Below are 23,800 nucleotides of genomic sequence, written 5' to 3' on the forward strand. Positions count from 1 at the left end.
CTGGAGTTTTTCTCTGTCAGGTGCTACTGGTGAAGACTCTTGAGTAAGTCATTCCTCTTTCCTGAGCCTTGGGCTCCTCGGCTGTAAATATCTTTAACATTGGCAAAGCCAGTGCACCCTGTGAACTGGGTCCAGTATTACATAACATTTAAAAACCAAATTCACACCAAAATAATGAAAAGTGATTCCAATGTGTATTAATGTCACTCACAAATACCAAAAAAGGACTGAATTCATAATACAGAGCACAATCTAAGAGGTCATCTTTACCCAGTTTTTAGTGTCTCTCATACTTGCAACTATCTCTAGGTCTCTTCCATCTTTTAAAACTCTACAGAAATTCCTCGAAAATCAGCCCACACTATTTTTTGCTTCTTTTTCTCTCTTCCCACCTTTTTTGATATTTTTTTAATTTTTTATTCCTTAAAAACTCAGTGAAGATTCTGACTGCACAGGCCCAGGGCATAAATTCCCTCCAGTCTGAATGCATAGTAAACACTTCTTGCCTTCTATCAAAGCCTAATTATAAGTTAAACTTACACCCCCGGTCCCCACTGACTCTGCCGCTCCCTTTCTAGGTCAGGCAGTTTTCTTCAGAAGCTTAGGTTTTGCGGTCTTTGAATCCACGAAAATATCCTAGAGGCAAATCCTGAAGTGCTCACTCTACGGCCTCCAAGGCTTACCAGAGCCATCCTATTTCAGTAGAACTCTTCTCCACAATTCAGAGGCCTGTTTTCTGTCCTTGGCCATCCATTCCTTACATTCCTAGTATCACTGTTGGTATCCAAGTCTAACCCCTCAGAGCAAAGCCTCAGTTAGCAGAGCAGGACTTTAGGCCATAAACCAATCCACGCTTGGGTATAACACCTCCTGCGTCCGTTTGAATGGTCTCTCATTTCTTAAGATATTTGATATCTTATGAAGTAAGGTTAAAGGCTCATTGCCAATCTGCAGTTACCTAAAGGAACTTCTTAGGCTGTCTTAATTTAGTGAATTTACTTAATACTGGGTCAAAAACCCCCACAAAACCCCAAAACAAAAACAAGTAATCCATACAGTAATCCAAAGCCAACGAGTAGACTATCATCCCAAACCATTATTCTAATACCAGAGAAGGAGCTGAAGTTTCCCTTCAGCTCTGGTATAGAATTCCAGGGACAACCACAGACGACATTGAATCACTTGGAAATTTCTGTAAAACCTGAAATTCCATTCTAATCTACATTCTAGGTGATGATTTACTCCAAAAAACACTAGGCACCGTCACCACAGAAAACTCAGTTGCCTCACAGCATAGTGAGTAAATAGCAAAACAATAATTTGGAAGTCATTTAATATTTATTGAAGTTTCTCAGCAATTCCAGAAGATGAATCTCTGTGTAACCCATCTAACCAAGCACAATTTCTTAAAATTCTTTTGTACCCCTTTGAGCCTGCTTTCTTCTACAGTTTTCTTGATCTGAAGAATTCCCTTCTCTCCCTCTCTTTCTCTGTCTCTCCCTTCTCTGTCTCTCTGTATATGTACCTTTTGCATTTAGCAGCTACTTGAAAAACTCTCACTTTCAAATCTCCCACCAAACCAACCTTTGCTCCTTTCGTCATTCCTCTACCACTCATCTGCTGTTATATTCATTTCTTCCTCTGATCTTCTTGATATAAATCAAACAAGCTTATTTCAATGATTCCTGATTCGCCCCTCCTACCTAGACCTGATAATGGTGAGCAAAAGTGATTCTCCTTAAAGAGACTAGAGTCAAAGACTCATAATAGTCCTATATTCATACTGTTCCTGCTACAGATAAACAGCAATATCATCATAAAGGATTGATTGGAAGCCAAATGCAACAATGCATTTACATATATGTCTGACATGGGAGGAATTTTTGGACATGGAGAGCAGAATACAGTTTGGCAGGAATCCCACACCCTTCTGGGTACAGCCCTTCAGTCTCCCAAATCCATTCCCACTTAGCATCCTGAAGAAGGAATGGGAATAAGAAAAAGGAGATGGGTAAAGGACAGCAGAAGAGAGGTTTGTGGTTTGTGTGAGGAATGAGCAGCTAACTGGTGTGGAGAGGACTACAGCCTGCCATAGCGCGTCTCCTGCTCCATGAGCCACGCTGAATATTTGCTAGGTGACAAGGAGGGCAGAGGCAGCTGCAAAGCTCCAGAACAGCTGTTCTTTTCTCTTCTTCCACGCAACATTTAGACCATCTGGGCAGTTTGGGGGCAGCCACTAGGGAGCAGCAGCAGACGGCTGCTGGGCTCCAGAGGTGTACCCCTGAACCGCGAGGGCTCCCAGTACAAAAGCAGCTATGGTAATCAGAAGGGGGAATGAAGCATGAGAGACTATGGACTCTGAGAAACAAACTGAGGGCCTCAGAGGTAAGGGGGGTGGGGGAATGGGATAGGCTGGTGATGGGTAGTAAGGAGGGCACGTATTGCATGGTGCACTGGGTGTTATACGCAACTAATGAATCATCGAGCTTTGCTTCGGAAGCTGGGGATGTACTGTATGGTGACTAACATAATATAATAAAAAAACATTAAAAAAAAAAGCAGCTACCCTTGTCATGCCAATATATATGATCTCCTGAATGGCAGCAAAAGGGCACGTTCATGAAACGTTACCGTTTTTTCATCTTGGTCTTTAGTTCTCTAATTTTACAAGGATTTTATATTATATATATAGCTAGAGAATGATCAGTGAACTTAAAGAAAAAAAAGAATAAAAGAAAAAAAAACATATTTTTCTTCCCAGTTGGACCTACCCATATGAAGTAAGGGAGAAATGGTCAAATGACAAACCTACAATGAAATTTTTCAGATTCAACCCACATTTACTGAGAACCTACTCTGTGTGCCAATTACAGTACCAGAATTTTCCATGGGCATTATCTTATATGAAGTAGGGATGAAAAGTTCTTTTTCTAAGTAGGGGTAAAAGACTGAACTTCACACACATACCCCACACCAAAAAAAGACATAAAAATTGGAAGAAACTAAATATTAGAAGTTCAGTTTTGTTGGAATATATGCAAATCCAATTCTGACTCAATTTATGCATACCTCAATATATGTCAAAAATCCTCCCAAAGGAGAAAATGAAAAAGTTGAATTTTTTTAAAAAATGCGACTTTGTGTGGCTATTATCCTCTATATGAAATGATTATGGCCTTCGCAAATAACAGCTAAAAATTCTACAGCATTTTGAAGTTTACAGAGTATTTTCACATATGAAACCTTTTGACCTTTAAAAGGATTCAATCAAATAGGAACTAGTTAGTATATAATAGGAACCTCCAATTCCTAGATGAGGAAAGATGTCAGAGCTGTAGTGTGCTAACTGGGTCTTCCTCTACTCTAGAGCAGGGACCTTTTAATAACCTGATAGCAGGCCACGGACATCACAACAAGGCTTGCTCTGATGCTGGTAGAATGTATCAGCATTGGGCAACTCGTTTTTTTGGAGTTTTTAAGAAAGGGCAAAAGCAGTTGGTATTCTAGCAAAAGAAATTTTACTTTTGTCTGTCTTCTGGGGTACAACAAAAGTGTCTATAATTTGTCAACTGAACTAAAAACTCTGCTGCAATGTCTCCTGAGCTTGTTCACTGAATTGTTTACCTACATATGCAAAAATAAGGGGGAATTAGTAAAAATTAATTTAGACTATAAGATATCTGCTTAGTACCCTGTTACTAACCAATATTATAGAAATAATTGTTAAAAATGTTTTTGAATTGTTGTTATCCTTACCTTAAAATTCCCTAAATTCCTTAAAATGAGATCAAGTCAATACGAAGTTCAAGAAAATACTAAAGAACAGGGGCGCCTGGGTGGCACAGCGGTTAAGCATCTGCCTTCAGCTCAGGGCGTGATCCCGGCGTTACGGGATCGAGCCCCACATCAGGCTCTTCCTCTCCCACTCCCCCTGCTTGTGTTCCCTCTCTCACTGGCTGTCTCTATCTCTGTCAAATAAATAAAAATAAAATCTTTAAAAAAAAAAAAAGAAAATACTAAAGAACAGACCGAGGTGTTTTGTAAAAAGAGACCCTGCTTATCCCACTTGAAAAACTAGAAAAAAAAGTTGCAGTTAGAATAAAAGATAATTTTCTTTTTGTTGCAAATAAACCCTAAGTCAAAAGCAGACCTATTCCCTCATAACATAAATGGTCAAGTGGCATTGTTAAATTTTAGCTGTCTCCAAAAGCCATCTTTTTTGTAGGCTGACGGCATTTACTCTTCCTAATGCCCGGTGGTGATCAGGTCATTTCTTTACAGGGACTGATGCTAGTTACAGGATGACAGCCATACTCAAAGCTGAGATCCAAACTGAAAATTCACTTTTTAGACAGATCTTCTATCATTCCCCTTCCCATTCCCTGGTCTTCATGAAAATTCCTAGTCTGCCCCCCTCTGGCCCTGTGCAGTCTACTCCCTACCCTTGGTGTGCCTTCCCTTCATGTCCCTTGTCCAGAGCATTCAAGCTCCGTCTAGCTTCGGTGTGACTTCCTCCCTGGGGCTTTGTCCTACGGCAACCTTTTCCCTGAAATCTTTCTCCGCATTCTCACCTATCTCAGGGTCATCACATCCTTTTCTTGGTTTCCCGTGTCCAATCATTTCACCACTTCTTGATTCTACTGCAGAATTCCTAGAAGCCTGCACACTGGAGTGGGCCCTGTGCGCCCGTGCATTTCACTTACGTTTCCGCTAGCTGAGTGAACTTGAATAAAGCAACTTATTGTTAATCTTCCTTTCCTCTTCTAAAAATGGTCATTTTACCAGTATCTAAGTCACAGGTTATGATAAGATTAAATGAGTCAATAAATGTAAAATTCAGCTTAGGTGGAAAATTCATCTTAAGTCAACACTTCTCAAAGTGAGCTTCAAGGAATATTAGTTCCACAAAATGTTCTTGAAATAAAAAAGGGATTCATGGTCAAATCAATTTATTAAACAGTACACCCAATGCCTACTTCTCAGTCAGTCATGATGTGCATTAGCGTATTAAAGGCTCCACACGTATTGCAGGAAAGCAAAACAAAACAAAAACAGTTGCCCTGACATTCCCTAAACTTACTTGACCGGGGAGCCTTCGTGTGCCTAGATAGCAGCTGTTTAAAATCCTACAGACCCAGTGTTCTGAGGAAGGCGTTGGAGAAAATGCTGCCTTGGACAAGACCCACAGTTATCATTTTGGAAGTTGTTTCAGCCTCAAGTTTCCAACAGCTTTAGAAAAAAAAATTATTTTTTTTTTCATTTTTTGGTAAGAGAGGCAATCTCCTAATTTTCAGAGCCACCACAAACTCTGAAAAAAATGAGCCAATTGCCCTGTGGGAGGCTGTGTCATCAGGGTAGTAGAATGGTATTAACTTTCTCAGGCCAATTATTTCTTCAGACTCTCTTAAAGGATATGAAAAAGTTCTATTTTTCATGCTATGCCCAGTAATTGCTTATCCGGCTAGTAACAGATGCTAAACTTCATCTCAGGAGAAAAGTTTAACATACAAATATGTGAAAAGCTAAGAAAGAGTGGGAAGAACTCTGGAGAGACTCGGAAAATGGATAAGCAGGCATGAAGGCAGAATCAAGACATGATCGCTGTGCCTGAGTCCCGAATTGTCTACCTGCAAACATAAAGCTGCTTACTGTGACGGAGGTAAAAGTACAATAACAAATGCTCGTGCACTGATTGTCTCAATGTCACAAGCTGAATGCAACCAAATTTGAGATGGCACAGTGGGAATTCTGAAATCATTTTATTTTTCCCTTTTTATGGGAGCAAAAATAAGCGTAGCTCCCATTTATTGCTCAGATGTGGGCTGTTCTTCTCTTCCGTGACATCCCCCAATTCTTCACATGGAACTTAGCTCTCTTTTATCTTTGCTGCAAAAGTGCTTTCCAAATAAACTAGCATTTCTCAAATCACATTAGTTATTTCTACTTAGCCCTGCTTGATTTCAGCCCATCTAACAAAATAAACTTACCTTCCCTATAGCATGGTCCTATTTTAAAAGCATATTATAAAAATGCCTGTCTGGGGGCGCCTGGGTGGCAGAGCGGTTAAGCGTCTACCTTCGGCTCAGGGTGTGATCCTGGTGTTATGGGATCGAGCCCCACATCAGGCTCTTCTGCAATGAGCCTGCTTCTTCCTCTCCCACTCCCCCTGCTTGTGTTCCCTCTGTCGCTGGCTGTCTCTATCTCTGTCGAATAAATAAATAAAATCTTTTAAAAAAAAATGCCTGTCTGCAAAATCAAGAGAGAACTAACAGCATAGCCATTTTTAATATTTTTACATGTTTATTAAAACAAAAGTAACCTCTCCCATTTTCTGTTTTAATTTTCGTAGGCTGTAAGGCAGCCATGCTCCTTCAATTAAATACCCCAAATTGAAAATAATCACATAAGACCTCTGACCAGTGAGGTTTACACTGGAGCTTTACTTCTAACTAGATGAATGAATGAGGCCTTACACTGTTCAGAGTATGTTTTTCTATTAAAAAACAGTGAGTAAATAAATAAGAAAACACATATTACATAACTCTACTGACTAAGTATCCAATTAGAAAATAATAGATCTGGAAGAAATTTTAGTGAAAAGCTATATTTGGTTCCTAATTTTATAAACATGGAAACTGAGGCCCCAAATATTAAGTTGTAAAGAACAAAATCATCTCAAGATTAGTGAGAGCTCAGGCTGAAAACCAGTCTCCTAACTTCCAGTGACACTTTCTGCATCATCACAGAGCTTCCTAGGTTCTGTTCTTTAAGTCCATTTGTGCCTTAAAGAACATGAAATCACATCTCTATCAAACATTTTATGGATATCATGTATAAAACTTGACTGGTTCTTGGATAAACTAGCTTTAGGGATAGGGTCATTAGTTGTACAAGTTAAAAATTTTTAATTCACAGATCCCAAACGCAAAGTACGTTCTTACTAGGAGATTTCCATAGTCATCTGTCCCTTTGGGTTCCCTTTTAATATTTTTACAAAGAATTTCAATCAGTAGTCTCAAAGATCACACAGGAGCTTAATCTAAAAGTCATGTCTGACTTTTGGAATCTAAAATCATGGCCTGAATGCACAAAAAAAATGCATGTACTAACGGATCTGACTGCTACAAAGCAGTCAAATGAGAACAAATACGGCAAAGCCTACCAGTGTGTTAGGACAACTTAAGAAACATAGAGCAGGGGCAACTTTGAGGAAGTCTTGGAAACAGTCAGAGTTTCCTTTGGTGCCACAGACAGCAACGTTAGTGCAGTATTGATAGAAGGGATGGAAAAGGGAAGCACGAGAGGCAAGAATGCAGGTCTGTTTTCACAGACTTTGATGTTCAAAGGGGCTAGACCTAGGTGGTGTTACCTTTAATGATAACTTCTTCTCCTTAGGTACATATGCTGAAATTGTCGTAGATGTCATCCAAGGCATCGCTCTGCCAGTTATAAGTCTAAGGTGCCTGCTATAGCAGTAATGTTCCCTTTCTTATTTTCTAAAAATATTCTATATTAAAGGGTTAACTATAACTCTAAAACTGTCACATAAAAATGAATTAGTTCAGTTCTGAGATAAGACATCAGTCTTTCCTGTTTCTCTCTACCCAAAACTCAACAAATATTCATAGAGGGTTTATTCATAATTATTTTGCTGGTGTCCTTCAAAGGGTGAATGGTTAAACAAACTTGGTACACCCTTACCATGGAATGATACTGAGCAAGTAAAAGGAGCACACACTTGGATAAATTATGAGGGAATTATGTTGAGTGAAAAAAGCTAAACTCAAAGGATTACATACAGTATAATTCCATTTACACAACATTCTTGAAATGACAAATTTGTAGAAATAGAGGACACATTAGCTGTTGCCAGGTACTGGGGGAGGCACATGGTATAGGGGCTTGGAGGAGGATCCAGCTCTGGCTCTATTTTCCTTCCTTAAATAGTGGAACTTCTGAGGAAAGACGTCATGTTAAACTTTTGATTCAGTCAACAGACCCAGAAACTTTATTCCTTTTAGTTTCATGCCCTTACCAGCAACTGACCTCTATCTATGGCTGGGGACGACACATTTTATTTGTATATAATACTTTGCAGTTCTTACTTGTAATTTTCTTGTATGTTATAGATTTTAAATAACACTGATGTGTCCATTGAGTTTTTTAAAAGTACCCTGGCATACAGGGTTCACGTGTATTTTAGTAAATCTACCATAAGAAAATGACTTTTTTTTTTTACCAGTTATTCCTCTATTCTACATTATCATTTTATGTTTATAACATTATTTTAACCTTCCTGTTCTACTCATCATGTTAAAATTGTTCTTATTTTACTCCTTCCAAGGTTAGAATAAGGATTAAAATACCACTTATTATAATTTTTATTACTTTATTATCCCCATAAAAGTCTAGAGTCACCATCTTCCTTTGCCCTTCTTTGGTGTTGGTATAAAGAGGCATTTTGTATTTTATGCCATGTCCTTCTTGAGTTGCAATATATTCTTTGATTTCCCTTTTCTAATCTGAACTCTATCATTTTTTTAGCTTTCATTTCCCTTTCTGTGTCATTGTCACAATTACTTATTAAAATATTAATTTTAAGCTAACTAATTAAGCACCTGCAACTTCACTTATTTTTCATCAATAATAATAGACTTTTTAATGCTCTACTTACATTTTCCCTGATAAGCTACTAGATTCCCTGGGTACTACTGGATTACTCCAAGAATCTGCCTTCAACGAGATTGAGGTAACAGAATCCAGCATCTCAATTCTTAATCACATTAAACTATATTTTATATGGCATAAATTTGTTTTTCTTAAAATATCACAGCAATGGCACATTGGAGGCACTTTCTTCTGGAAACTATATTTTTATAAGGCATAATTTTGTATATTCTTAAAATATCAGCATGATTCTTACTCAACTGAGCAGCCTAGATGAATCTATAGGTTGTAATTGCTGATGGGGAAATCAAACTTGACTACTAACTAAAATTTATTAACTCTCTTTATTCTTTCTTCCTCACTTACTGGTTTATTTATCCTGCCATGATAAATGGATCTTATTAAGTCCTTTTAATGTCTTAGGGAACAAGGCTCAAAACAAGTAGATAGGACAGATAAGGCAGACAGAATCTGTCAGACAGGCAGCAATAGACATTGCTCCTTCAAGGTTAGCATCAGAAGCCACTAAGCAACTCTGAGGTCCCACAGAGTATTAGGAAGCTCTGCAAGTGGCATGGTAGGAATAGAAGCCAGTGGTAATGCTAACAGTTAAGTCCTGAAGAATCTTATATGGGTCCCATACACATATTCTCCTGTGTGTGACTTTGGATTTTCCCTTTTTTTTTTTTTTTTAAGATTTTATTTATTTATTTGACAGAGAGAGAGACAGCCAGCGAGAGAGGGAACACAGGCAGGGGGAGTGGGAGAGGAAGAAGCAGGCTCCCAGCAGAGGATCCTGATGGGATCACGCCCTGAGCTGAAGGCAGACACTCAACTACTGAGCCACCCAGATGCCCCATCCCTTGGTTTTTATAGGGCTTGATTATATGGATCCTGAACTAGATTCTCCATTCTGACTTTTATAACTGAGTTTATCCTCGATTACTGTTACGGCTCTGAGCTCCACCTTTACCCCATTGTGCTCCTAGGTTACACTTTATCTCCAGATTAGTATTTTAGGGTCCGCTCACCTTTATGGCCTCATGAAGATAACATTACTTTTACTTTTTAGTTCATTAATTTATTCAATGAATATTTAGTGAGACTCATATTATGCTAATTTTTGAAGATTAAAAGACAAGTAGAATAGGTTCTTTGCTCTAAGTTATCAGTGCTCCTCTGAGAACAAATGGTAGGAGTCTTCTAGATATGAGGCTTCTCCCATCAGGCCATCTAAGTATTAGGGTTTTCCCAACTTGTTTCCATGGGGATATCAAAAACTATTTGGATCAAAACAGTTCCCAATTCCCAGTCTCCAGACCAAGACAGAATATGCTTCTTTGTGAACATGAATCCTACTTTGCTAATAAGAATGTGTGTTTAAAATAGACAAGAAAAAAGGAACATGGATGGGTGCATTGTGGACTCATGAAAGAGACATAATCCTTGGGTTCTGCTCCTTCTTAGTGTTACTAGTCCGGGTGTGGCCCTAGGGACTGAATGTGAAATACCTCTATCTCATTACAGCACCCAACACAGCAATGGCATGTTGGAGCCACTTTATTCTGGAATGGATGGATGGATGGACTCTTTTTCCATGGCCTATACACTCTTGCAGCCGTTTAAATTTGAATCTCATCTACCAAGAAACTCTATCCACTCCCCCTACTTGGAAGTAATCATTACACCTTCTGAATTCATAGTTTGGTCTTTAATCTGTACCTAATTATGCTTTTACTATAGTTATTCAAGTATATAGTTGCCTTAAACAAATTGCAAATCTTTTTTTTAAAGGTTTGACTTATTTATTTGAGAGAGAGAGTGAACAATGGGGGGGAGGGGCAGAGGGAATGGGAGAAGCAAACTCCTTGCTGATCAGAGATCAGGATGTGGGGCTAGATCCCAGGACCCCGGGATCATGACCTAAGCCAAAGGCAGACGCTTAACCAACCAAGCCACTCAGGTACCCTAAACTGCAAATCTTTTGATAGTTGGAAGTTTATTTTATTGAACCTTGTATTCCTCAACCACATAGCATTCTGCTTGGCAGGGAGAAGCCACTGAATAAGTCATCTGTGCACAAGTCTACTTCCTAATCAATCATCTTGGATCATTGTTCCATATTTAATTAGTACTTAGAAAATATCAGCATACTATTCGTGACATTCAACAAATACTTACGGAGCACCTACTCTGGGCTAGCAAGAACATAGTTAAAATTTAATCACCTTGACATTTGCTCAACATGTCAAAAACATGAATTTACAAAATGCTTATTTTCTCATAAACAGAGATATAACTACTGAATCCAAAAATGGCTTTTTTAAAAAGAATAAATTTACACCTAATAAACCGAAATATAGTTGTGACAATTAGTATCTTGTTATAAGGGAAGGAAGCAGAATAGTCTTTCCAGAATGGAGTATAAGGGCAGGAACTACAGGGACATTTAAGGTTTTGTCAGAATGTAGTAAAAGGTCTCAGAGAATTGACTTCACATTCATGGTTTGTGGGAAAGGGAGAGCTTATATATGTTGGCCTCGTAGGGTGAACTATCTTTCATAAGTACTGACCATGGTATGAAAGAGCATTTCCAAATGCAGGCAACTTCGCAAATGTGGAAATCGACTCAGAGAAAAAAAATGCATGACTTCTAACAGTCCAAACACATAAAAGGTCAAGTCTCCTCCCAAACGCTGTTCTAACTCCATTCAATCTATTCTTATTCCAAGACTATTTCAATATCCTTCATTATAGAAAAGCTGCTAGGTTTAGCCAAAACAGCAAACCTGTGAGGCAAATGAGTGCACGGAGAAATTCTCCCTTTCTATATGCCAAGCAAGCTGAGGAAGCCCCAGTACAGCATATATCTGACTGACCATCTACAGTTAAATATACATATATGTATATATACATTTATATATATTCAATTAAAATAGCATATTGTAAATACTATACCACATGGACTTAGGAAAGAGATTTAATTAGGCTAAACTCCACCAGAAATTTTGCTCAAGTTTCTGGTTGTCCCCAAAGCCTGCAGCTCATTTATTTAATACCAAAATAAACATCTTGGGTGTAGTACATAGGCACAGGTAAGCTATCATGGTGCATGTCTCTCTTTTTAAGGTTAATCCCTACCCAAAACATCAAGATAAAGGCAGATATGCATATATGGAATTGTAGATTGAAATTATAGGTCCTCGGTAATAGGTTGGTTACAGTGGCAAAACAAAATGAAACAAATTATTATTACCATATTCATTTAACCCTGAATATTTGGCAAGCCATGTTCTGGGATCTTTGCATATGTGATTTCCTTTAATTATCTCATGAATTCTGTGAAGTAGTCATGATTTTCCACGTAGATGAAGGATCTGAGACTAAAAGGGGTAAAATGACATGCCTATGGCCACAAGACTCATGAATGGAAGGATGGAATTCAAACATCTTTCTTTCTGACTTTGAGGTCTCATTCTTGACCTCTATATTCTAATGTGTTCAGTCCTCATAATAAGCCTATTTCTCATCCCCACTTCACAGATGAGAAAACTGAGGCTCAGGATTCAGTACCTGGTCAAGAGTTACTCTCTTCTAATGGAGTGACCCACTCAAAATTAAACCAGGGTCAATGAAGCCTTTCCCTTCAAATCACCCTTTCCAACTGACACCGTGCTACTAATAATTGTGGTTGAGACACTCTTACGAAGACACTGTCCTTCACTACATTTATTTATCTCCACATTATTTACTTGAATAAAAAGAAGAAAACAAAAAAATAAGATANGAAAAACCGGGTGCCTCATTCCTACCAAAAACCAAAAAAAAAAAAAAAAAAAGTAGGTCTAGTTGGAAGTATAAAAAAGTGAACCCTGCATTATTTTAGGTACGTCCAGTAACCTCTCTATACCTTCTCCCTGTGGACTCAAAGCAGCATATGGCTGTTCTCGCAATTCAGGCTCGGCTGTTCATTCTGAACCTCTAGGTTACACAGTATGTTTTATAATCACTAATCAGGACCACCTGCCTCTTGAGAGACTCAGCCTAACAAAACGGAGAGACCTAACTGTTCAAACTCACTCTCAAGTAGACAACACGCCCTTCATGCATGGACTGAGATGACTGAATAGAAAACCTAAATCAAACTAAACCGTTATACTAATTGATTGTAATTGCTAAATTAAGAACATATGTTAGTTCCATAATAAAGAAAAAGAAACAATAATACTTGGAACAATAAAGACAATGCTTTTGAAGAAATAAAACACCTCCTAATTTTCCAGGAAAAAAGAAAAAAAAAACTACTCATTTTAAAAATTCTTCCCCTCCACTAAAGGTACATTCAGGGCAAATTTGTCACACTCATGCTTGCTTAATTGTACACTCTCTGTGTACAAAATTGTCCCATGGTTGATTTCCGCCGGAAACCCGGCTTTTTGAAAATACGCAGAATTCAGTCCGGTAACTGGCTGATAAATGCTTACCCTTGAGAGTGTCAAATCTATTGTAAAATCTAGTTTAATAGATTAAGGAGATGGCGTACACGGGGGAGAGTATCCTCCCCTGTCCCTCAACACAGCCCTCCTCAGCAGTCAGGCCAGATTGGGAACCACTCTCCGGGCTGCCGCTGCGAAACCATGCACGCCCCTTGCTCAGTGCACCTGCCTCACTGCTCTAACATCGTTGGTTTGAGCGCCAGTCCATCCTTCCGGTCTGTGAGCACCCTGAGAACCACTTACTCCGTCTTGTCTCAAAACTTAGCACCGAGTATGTGCACAGAATGAATTCATCCAATCCATTCAAAAAATAACTGCCTAGCTGGCAATACCTAGTCATCTGCCACCATACAAAAAGAAAGTTTGTATTTGTCTTATATAAAGGTTACTTTTTAAGTGTAGATAGATTTTTTGAAGTATTAAGGCCAATATTAAAGATAGGCAGAAAGAGTGGATGGACGATGGACACAAATGGTCACATTTTAATGAAGAGATTCTCTCAGAACTTTCTAAAGTAAATCCAAGTGCCTCTCTAATAAGCAGTGCTCTGCTCACCACATTGATTATCAGCTCTCCCACTGGCCACATAGAATCACGAGATACCGGATTAATAATAGGTAATGTTTATGGATTTCCTGTGTGCCAAGCCAAGCCCTGGACTCAATAGTTTATTGTACTGTTTCATTTATTTCTTATTACAACCATACAATATAGGTGCTACTAATGTTCCATTTTACAGATGATAAAACTGAAGCAAAGCATTTGTTCCATGCCTTGACTACTATCTAAGCAGAACTTTATTATTTTTTTAAGATTTTATTTATTTATTTGACAGAGAGACAGCCAGCGAGAGAGGGAACACAGGCAGGGGGAGTGGGAGAGGAAGAAGCAGGCTCCCAGGGGAGAAGCCTGAGGTGGGGCTCGATCCCAGGACTCTGGGATCACGCCCTGAGCCGAAGGCAGATGCTTAATGACTGAGCCACCCAGGGTCCCCTAAGCAGAACTTTAATAAACTGGTCACTTTTCAAGCACCCCATACTCCTTCAAACAGGTGACCTTCAATCAGGTCACTGATCCAAGGAGAAACAGTTTCTCCTGCTAGGCTCCAGAAGTCAACCCTTGACTTACAATCTCTCCCCCCAGTCTAACCCACTTACTTTTGAGAGATACATTCTCTCTGTTTGAGTAAAGCTGGCACTGCTATCTAGTTACAAATGGTCATAATTATGCATGAGAAATAATTCTTACAAATTGTTTTGATATATTTTATGAACAATAACACAATAATAAACATAAAACTTTCATGCACCGTTAAATGTACATAAAAGAGCAGCTTGAGATTCAATATGAAGTTTTATAGTAAATATATCATGCACACAGAGAGATGCATGCATACGTGTACTTGTATGTATAAATATTTTAGGTAGCTTAGTATTATATAGTAGTGCACATATTTTTCAATCATTGAACTTTGTTTTGTACATCCTTAATCATAAGAATATAATAGGCAGTTTGGCATTAATAAACACCAGATAAAAAGTAAGTTCCCTACTTTTACCCTTACAAATTTTCTTTGTCATGTTTAATTATTTTATCCCACATAAGTCCACTTTCAAAAGGGCTTTTGCCACAAAGCTCTTGATTTTCAGATTGGCACGAATAACCTGTAGAGTTATCAAAACAATGCTTCGATAAATGTCAGTTTGGGTTGCAGAACAATAGACAAGACTTCCTCAGGCTGCTACATGTAGTAAACTGTAGATTTGTGGTCTTACAAAGCACAACAATAGTTGGAAATATTAGCTGTCTTTGTGCATTACGGAATGCAGAAGTGTGATAATTATCAGGAAGTCATTTCAGAGACAGTAGATCATAAATATCCCAGTTTTATTATTTCTCATCATCTGCTTCCTTGTTGAAAACTTTGGTGGTTGAGGCTGCATACGCAGACCATTATATTTGGAGATACAGAAAGTGAAAAATGTATTAAAAATACCAAACCAGTGTCTTTTGAGTGGGTTCAAACACAAGAAAGCATGTGTACAAGTGTTACAGGCCCACAGACAAGAATGATCTCCATCCTCCTGTATGTCGTACGCTTTTACCTTCTAGGTAGGACAAGGTATGGCCAGGAAATGAACTTAATTATTCAGTTAGGAAATAAACTCAATGATCACAGTGTGGTGATGGATTTGAGAATCAAGAAGAGGAGATACTTTCAATATAGGAAAGAAGGAAATACACATTAGAACCATAGGACAGTAGATGAATATGGTTCTAGTTCATTTGAAGCATTTAAAAGCACCTTGCTGCCTACAGAGGAAACACCGCTACTGTAGCGAGCAACACCTCGGCCCCCAGTTCCTGTTAATAGTCCTATTTTACAGGTGTCGAAGATGGGCTCGATGAATGAACTCCAATCCTCAGCTGAGAGTATAGGGCATGCCCCTTATTTCTCTATACTCGAAGAAGCCGGTGTGCACTGATAACACGCCATGGGCTGTTGAAAGCTGAAATCATTCCTTATCTAGTGATAAGCAGATGCGGCTCCAACCATCCCTACACCCTCCCTTTGTAGCCCCTGACAGCCCGGCTCCCTTTCTGGGCCTTCCTTATCCCTCAGGTTCAGGATCAGCTTCCCGCTCCAGAGCCCCTTATAATTGGCGGATGCCAGTACCACATAGCTCTCTCCAATGTCCCCAGAGACCCTTCCCCAGGAGAGCCCCTCTGGGGGGCTGCTGCCAGCCAGACACACCTGATGAAGCTCTTCCACCCCACAGCCATCCTGCACGCCACCCCCACCAGGTCCCCACCAGACCCAGTAGGCGGAGACAGAGCCCTCTGTGTTGGCAACAGCAGGGCAGACAAATGCCCAGCCACCTTTGGCACCACACCCAGTCCCTGGGACCCCACTTAGGTTACGCTTTCCAAGTTTTCCTTACATGGCCACTTACTTCTAGGAACTGTTAAATCTGTGGGCCTTGGGCCTGATGACGCCCAGGTAGCCAGGGACAGCAGGCAGCCCTAAAGGCTGTTAAATGATCTGAACATCACTTTTGGGTACATTAACTTCCTCTGGTGTGGTGATGCAAAGAGGTAATGTAAATACAGATCATGATTCACTTCCATCAATCAAATGTAGCCATAAGGTCTTAATTTATGATATGGCAAAGGTGAAATACACTTATTTTTAAGCCTAAATTTAATCATTTGTGGCACACTCTGTCATCCCTCCCCCATAACACACACACACACACACACACACACACACACACAGAGTGTACCAATACTTAAACAAGTGAGTCTTTCAGAAAAGGGCAAAATTTCCCTAAATATAATGCAGTCACTTAAAAGGAAATGAGGTCTTTCATTATATCTCTCCAGATATCATATTTCTTTATAGACATTTGAGATTTTCCATAACATTTTAAAGTTGAAGAAAGGATAAAGTCATACATTTTCTAAAAACTTAATTACAAGACAAGGGCACTTGGGTGGCTCAGTTGATTAAGCAGCTGCCTTCAGCTCAGGACACGATCCCAGGGTCCTGGGAATGAGCCCGGCATCAGGCTCCCTGCTCAGCAGAGAGCCTGCTTCTCCCTCTCCCTCTGCCTGCCACTCTGCCTACTTGTGCTCTCCTCTATCTCTCTGTCAAATAAATAAATTTTAAAAATCTTTAAAAAATTAATTATGAGACAATTCTAAAAACACTTGTATTTATAAACTTAAAAGTAAAGCATTTCTCCTTGAGAACTACCTGCATTAATGTAAATTTATATTGATACTTACTTTTAGGTGAAGCTGATTGGTCCAGTGCCCAATGATTTTGTATTCTGCACTTTTGTTGGTTATTTGATACTGAAAGATATCATAACGTCCAGGAGCATCTCCGTTTTCATTAAAAGTGACAGGTGTCCCAGCACTACCTACAAATGTTTAGAATACAATGTTAGTAAAGTTTTAGTAAGATAGCCCACTGAGCTTATTTTCCTCTAAGAAAGAACGGTAGATGAAAATATATTGTGTGTGGTAAGATATATGAAGATTGCAATCCATACAAGGTCATTCTTGATAGCATAATATCTTCTACACGAAAAGAAGCCCAGACGCACATATAGGAAGAAGACATGCTTTATTATGCACGTTAGAAAGTAAATGGTGAGTATCCAAGGTAGGCAATGTACATAACAGTTAAATAAATAGAAGTTGATAGGCTGAATATTCCATCCTGGCTATAGAGAGTGACAGTCCATAGAGACGAGTGTAAATGTCTTGAAGCACAACACCTACTGCAGAATGTGAACTACAAACAGCAACTCGAAACCCGGCAGGAGAATGTCCTAGCCAACTTCTCTCGCGTTTGGCTTTCTTCGGACTTGAACTCGACTGTGAAGCAGCTCCCTATTCAATTTCTCTTCCGCCCCTGCTTCTGTTTCCTCTGCCTAGACTATATCAATGTGGGCCACTGCTGGGAACCTCCCAATGGGTAAGACAGCGATCACTGGGAAGTCCCGACTCCACTCAGATGGTAAAAGTTCCCCCAGTTCACTGGGGCAGGGCAGCAGCATGCAAGAAATGTATTTTCTAAACTCCCATTTCTCTTAGAAAGCTTTCAGCTTTTCTATTTTCTCTTCATAGCTTCTACTCACTTTTACTTGCCCTCTTATTAACCGTTCCAGAATCACAGGTTTTAAGAGTAGAAAGGGATTGCTACCCCCGTTTCCTTGTTGCATGTAGCCTCATTGTAGGAAGAGTACTTTCGGTTCTCTAACAGCCCTTAGCTTCTCCCTTCCCCTGCATCATCTTGTTGGATGACTCTGTGTGATCTCGACAGTCACCTGACACCAGTCCCTTTTCTTTGTGTCTGTCTTCTCTCTGCAGGCTCCTCTCCTGACTTTCTTGTTGCAGCATATTGGATTTAATTTCCATACTGTGCTAGAAAGCATCTCCTCCTTGCTATCTCTTTTCCTATTGTACTCTCCCAAAATACTATGAATAGTTATATATGTCCATTTTATAATTTTATTTTATAATGAGTTCTTTATTATAGAGTTTTTAACCAATACCAATAATAACAAAACTCTAAAGCATTTAACTTATCAAACAAAATGGATGACTTAAGATAATAACTTGCAAATAAATACGATCACAATCACACAGTAGCAATAAGGGTGCTTTCCAAGTATTTAATACAGAGATGTCTAATTTCCTCTGTTCTCTGGAATCTTTCTAAAATTTGGACATAGTGTGAAGTCTCTGATGAGACCCTAGATACCTGGCATCTGCAAAGACTGCTAAGGCCACAAGAAACTGAACAGCATGAAGGAAAGAGCACTGGTCTGAGAGTTAAGACCCCCATGACCATGCTAACTCCCTTCTCATCTATTTCCACAACTTGCGTGTCTCTTTTTATTCACTTTTCACGTAGGGACTTAATGATGAATATGAACATGTTTTGAAGTCCTAGAAGAGTCATATGCATTTAAATCATTATTATTAATCCATATGGTAAATGACCTTATATATAAATCAAGAGAGAAATGAGGAATTGGGGGATAAAATTAGAGGACTCGAATCAACTGGTACTATGTTAGCTACTCTGCAGACACTCAAGTGGAAACCCATTTGCCATACCTGACCAAAACCTAACCTCGAGCAGGTTAACCTTTAAATGCCAGTTTCCTTGTCTGAAAAGTGGAGATAATAATGACACTTTTCTCATAGGGTTGTTATAAGAATTAAATGAACACATAGCTATCAAGTGCATAGAACAATGCACGGGGTAATTAGATATTATTATGATGATTATTATTCACCCCATACACACCAATGCAGAGTAATAGACAGGATGTTGAAAATTCTTTAAGTGATATCTAGACAAGGGATTATGGAAATTCAAATGGGAAAGATTTCTGGATAGAAGAAATACATATCCATTATGAATTTCATATTAGCATCATTAACAATTCCCTACATTTTTATACCACTTGAAAACTTATGATGTCCTCTTCTTCATGAATAAAGGAATATTTAATTTCTCTAACTAAAGTCACCAATGTTGCATCCCTTACCAAATGACCAGTTATCTTCTACAACAGCAGTCTCAATTTTTTTTACCATGAGGATACCTAAGATGGAAGAACGCCACCCACGTAACACATTCTCATGAACGTGCTCTGAGTTACATAGAATTCCTAGTGTGCCAGGTATTTCTACAACTCTTTTCTCCAACTTGAGAAAGTCTATTGGAAAGCAAGTGAGGGGCGCCTGGGTGGTGCAGTTGTTAAGCGTCTCCCTTCGGCTCAGGGCGTGATCCCAGCATTCTGGGATCGAGCCCCACATCAGGCTCCTCTGCTGTGAGCCTGCTCCTTCCTCTCCCACTCCCCCTGCTTGTGTTCCCTCTCTCGCTGGCTGTCTCTCTCTCTGTCAAATAAATAAATAAAATCTTAAAAAAAAAAAAAAGGAAAGCAAGTGAATGAGAGCTGTATTATCACAAAAAATTATAATTCTTCAGTTGAAATACTTCCTATATCATCATCAACAGCAATTTATACTAAATTTGACATTGTATTACGAGGCAGGATACTCAAGTGGCTAGGAGTATGGGTTCTGGAGCCTGATCACTGAATCAAACCTCAGCTCTGTCACTTATTAGATGTCAGATCTCAGGTCAGTTACTTAACTTCCCTATATTTCACATGTCTCATTTTTAAAATGGGCTAATAGTAGTTTCTACCTAGGATGGATATGTGAAGATTAAATGAATTAAAGTATGTAAAACACTTAGTACCTAGTAAGCATTATGTAAGTATTAACTATGGCTTTCCTTAAGTCACCCTCATTAATCTTCCTTCTCCTCTTTCAACACAATGCCACCTACACCTAAAATCCAGTTCTCTAAATTCACCAAGCTCTTTCCTACTATCCTGTCCTTGCTCCTGTTAGATCCATAAACTCCCTTCCGACATCCTCCTGATACTTCTTCCCTATATAATTCCTTTCAAGATGTGGCCCAAAAGTCACACCTAAAGAAACTTGATCTTCTAAACCTGGAGCGGGAGCCCAAGCACAACTTGGCATCCTATCCTACTCTATCATAGCACTCGCTACACCCCACACACTTTGACTATTCCTCCCCTTACCTGATCAAAACATTTATTCAACAGATATTTACTGAGAGCCTATGATGTGCTAAACACTGGCTGGACCCTTTGCCTTCCTCACAAAGGAGGTCCCCTTAATAAAGGCAGAGTGTATCTCTAATCTTTGTAAGCACTGAACCAAAGACAGTGCTCCATACTGAGTGAGTAATCAATAAATTGCAGTAAAGCATAAATCAGGCACTCACTAATGATCCCAAGTAAATCCATACTCACTCTCTTCATAACATTATGAACTGCATTTATGTCACCTCTCATCTTTTTTTTTTTTTTAAAGATTTTATTTATTTATTTGACAGAGATAGAGACAGCCAGCGAGAGAGGGAACACAAGCAGGGGGAGTGGGAGAGGAAGAAGCAGGCTCATAGCAGAGGAGCCTGATGTGGGGCTTGATCCCATAACGCTGGGATCACGCCCTGAGCCGAAGGCAGACGCTTAACCGCTGTGCCACCCAGGCGCCCCCACCTCTCATCTTTTTTATTCACAAATGAAGGGAACTTCAGAATCCCTTTCACATTGTTATCACTGCGATGTTAGAAACCATTCTTGCAACTTACTTTACTAATGTGATTTCTGCTCTTGGGCTAGGCTTGCAGTTGAGTTACTTCAACCTTTCACAGGAAGAACTGACTCCATTACACAATGGCTAATCTCAAATGATTGCTCTGTTTCTGCGGTCTATGTAACCAAGAACACCCTTGAACAGCCACGAGAGGCCATGCTGTTTACTAATTTCTACAAGTAGAAATTTAAAATATCCTTTGTATGAATCTGGCCACCGCTGAGAAAAGTAATTGAGTGGCATTTTGTCCAGAAAAAATTTTAAATGACAAGTGTCTCAATATATCCATTATGATTTACTCACAACAATTATTTATCCATTATTATGATTTACTCACAACACAGGTAAGAAATACAGATATAGATAGATAGAGATATAGACATATCTCCTAGACTTAGTTATTTCCGAAATTTTGAAGCACATTATTTTAAAAACTTTTTAATTGATGTGCACTAGTGGAGAAATGGAAACAAATGTGGGGCTGTGATGTCACTGACACTTGTCCAGTACTGCTCTCAGAGTCTATTTATCTCCTTAAGTATTTTCTGTTCAATAAGAAATCCAAAGGAAAAACTATATTTTTATTCCTAAGCATATCAAGCACTTTGAGCACTTCAACATGTTTTCATAGGAAAAAATGATACCTCCAATGAAGATTTTATTTGCAAATGTTTGGCTCTGTTGAACATTGTTCTGGGGAAGAGTATGGGCTTGGGATTCGGGGACTGAGTTTGATTTCTGGCTCTGCCAATTACCTGCATGATCTGGGCAAGTCACCCTCACTACATCTGTTTCCTCAACTGTCAGGCGTGCATAATAACCACAACGTCCCTGGGCTATTCTGAGGGTTACGTGAGCTGATATATGTAAAGCACTTAATGCGTGGCTGGCCCACGATAGGGGTGCAATAAAAGGAAAGCCATCATCACCATTATCCATCCTTTGCCTACACTTATGCTCCCATGATCTACATTATCTTATTTCTACAATGCAAAAAGCAATGCAAGAATAATTCATTCGCCTTTATGAGTAAATATTATAAATATATTTATAAGTGTAAGCCACTCAGTTTATCATCATGTTTATTACTTTCCTCCTTCCCTCTTGCTACAAAACTTTATCCATTTTCTTTCTCATAAAGACCCGCACTACTGGGTAAGCAGGAAAAAAATGAGAAAAGCTGAAAATGAACTCAGTTGATACAGCAATCTTTGGCACCCTTAAAAGAATGAATATATTGGACTTAAGTCATTGACCAAAATGCCACAGGAAATAGCAATTTTCAACAGAATCTCAATTATTCATGCTCACCTTTTCCTTATCCAATTTATTTTATCAAGTATTTATTACAATCAATAAACAGAACTGTATCTTTGAATTAGAGTCATATTGTAGTTTAATTATTTAGGAATCAGTCAGATTACTCTTACATATGTCAGTCAGCCTTTGTCTATGGAAGACTTGAGCATCTGACTCTGTCTTCTTCTCCATCCCTATCCCATTACACTTCGTGGCCTCGTCATCCACGTGGATGACACAACATCCTGGCTTCTGCATTGGCTGACTTCCTTCCTTCCCATTATCATCCCTCTCATGCATCTCACCACCCACTACCATGAACACACTCGAAAAGCAGTCCTTTCCAGGAACTATATCATCTCCCATTTTACTCTCTGGATACCACCTTCTGCCTCCACTGCAATGATTCTATGATCCCCTAAATTTATTAATTCATTTGTCACCCCCAGTTGGTCATTATACTTTACCCCCATGATAGCTGCTCTTCCTTCCTGTTCTTGCTTGGGTTCTATGATCTCCCTCCAACCAATTTTGTTCCTCTGCCAAATCACAATCATGACTGAACATGACAAAGAAGATCTATTGTCTATATTCAAGCAGCTGAATATTGTTTGAGATAATCCTAAAACTTTAATGTCTGGCAGGGCCAGGACTAGACTGAGGCATGTGAGGTGCCTCGGGCATGACTGTTAGAGCGAGTGCCCCCCTAAGTTCTGCACATTACGTGCCTCCCTTGCTTCATCTAATCCCAACCTGCTCTCTGGTCTTACTTTAAATTCATGACCTCAGATCTCAAGTGTGTGGTCACCATTGCTCTGGAATCCTTCCACATTTTCCCAACGGGTCCACCTCCCCGCTCTGGATAACTGACTGTGTCAGGCCTCACATACCCAAAACCTTCCTCCCCCATCACTTCAGCTTGTCTCATCGTTTCTCAGTGAGAAAAAGCAGCAGCCTCACCACTCCACCACACACCCAACAAGCTCCCTGCACGTACACTCACATTAATCTCCCCTCTCCTGCGGTGGCACACATGCACACACCTCTCAGGTCACAGACATACTCCTCCCCTGGGGCAAGGACCCCACGCACTCACTCACTCTCCATGCACCTTCAGGTTCACTGTTCTCTTTCCACCTTGGACAGCAACAAATTTACACTGTCCATATCATTCTCTTCAGTTGACAAATGAGTTCTAATAGCTCCCATCTTAAAAAAAAAAAAAGAAAAGAAAAAAGGCAAGCAAACAAATCCCATTACTGACCCTACTGCCTCATTTATCCACTCTCCTTAACAGGAAAACAGAACTTTTTAAGTGGGCTGTCCTCACTCTGTCTATTGTCTTATTTCCTGCTACCTCTTCATATCGCTTTAATTTGAAATTTAACCTCCACTGATGAGTCTCAAATTTATACCACTAGCCCTGAGTGCAGACTTGTCCAACTACCTGTACCTCCATTTGGTTGTTTGATAACCATCTTAAACTTGATGCATCTAGAGAGACATTTGATTTTTCATTTCCAAATATGTTCCTCGCAGTCTTTCCCCTCTTAGTAATCAGCTAGCAAGTGTCTGTCCATTCGATCAAGTCAAAACTAAGTTAAAACCTCATATCT

The 23,800-nt window shown here is 39.3% G+C and overlaps 1 protein-coding gene across 1 annotated transcript in view; it reads right to left on the bottom strand.

Moving 5' to 3' along the window:
* Positions 1-23,800, bottom strand: part of GRM8 (glutamate metabotropic receptor 8) — a 720,057-nt gene that overhangs the window by 117,444 nt on the left and 578,813 nt on the right. The window contains exon 7 of the mRNA XM_002913413.4: positions 16,953-17,089. Within this exon, the coding sequence (XP_002913459.1) occupies positions 16,953-17,089 (137 nt within the window). The remainder of the gene's footprint in view (positions 1-16,952; positions 17,090-23,800) is intronic.

The sequence above is a fragment of the Ailuropoda melanoleuca genome, chromosome 1, assembly GCF_002007445.2.
Source record: "Ailuropoda melanoleuca isolate Jingjing chromosome 1, ASM200744v2, whole genome shotgun sequence".
Classification (NCBI taxonomy): Eukaryota; Metazoa; Chordata; class Mammalia; order Carnivora; family Ursidae; genus Ailuropoda; species Ailuropoda melanoleuca.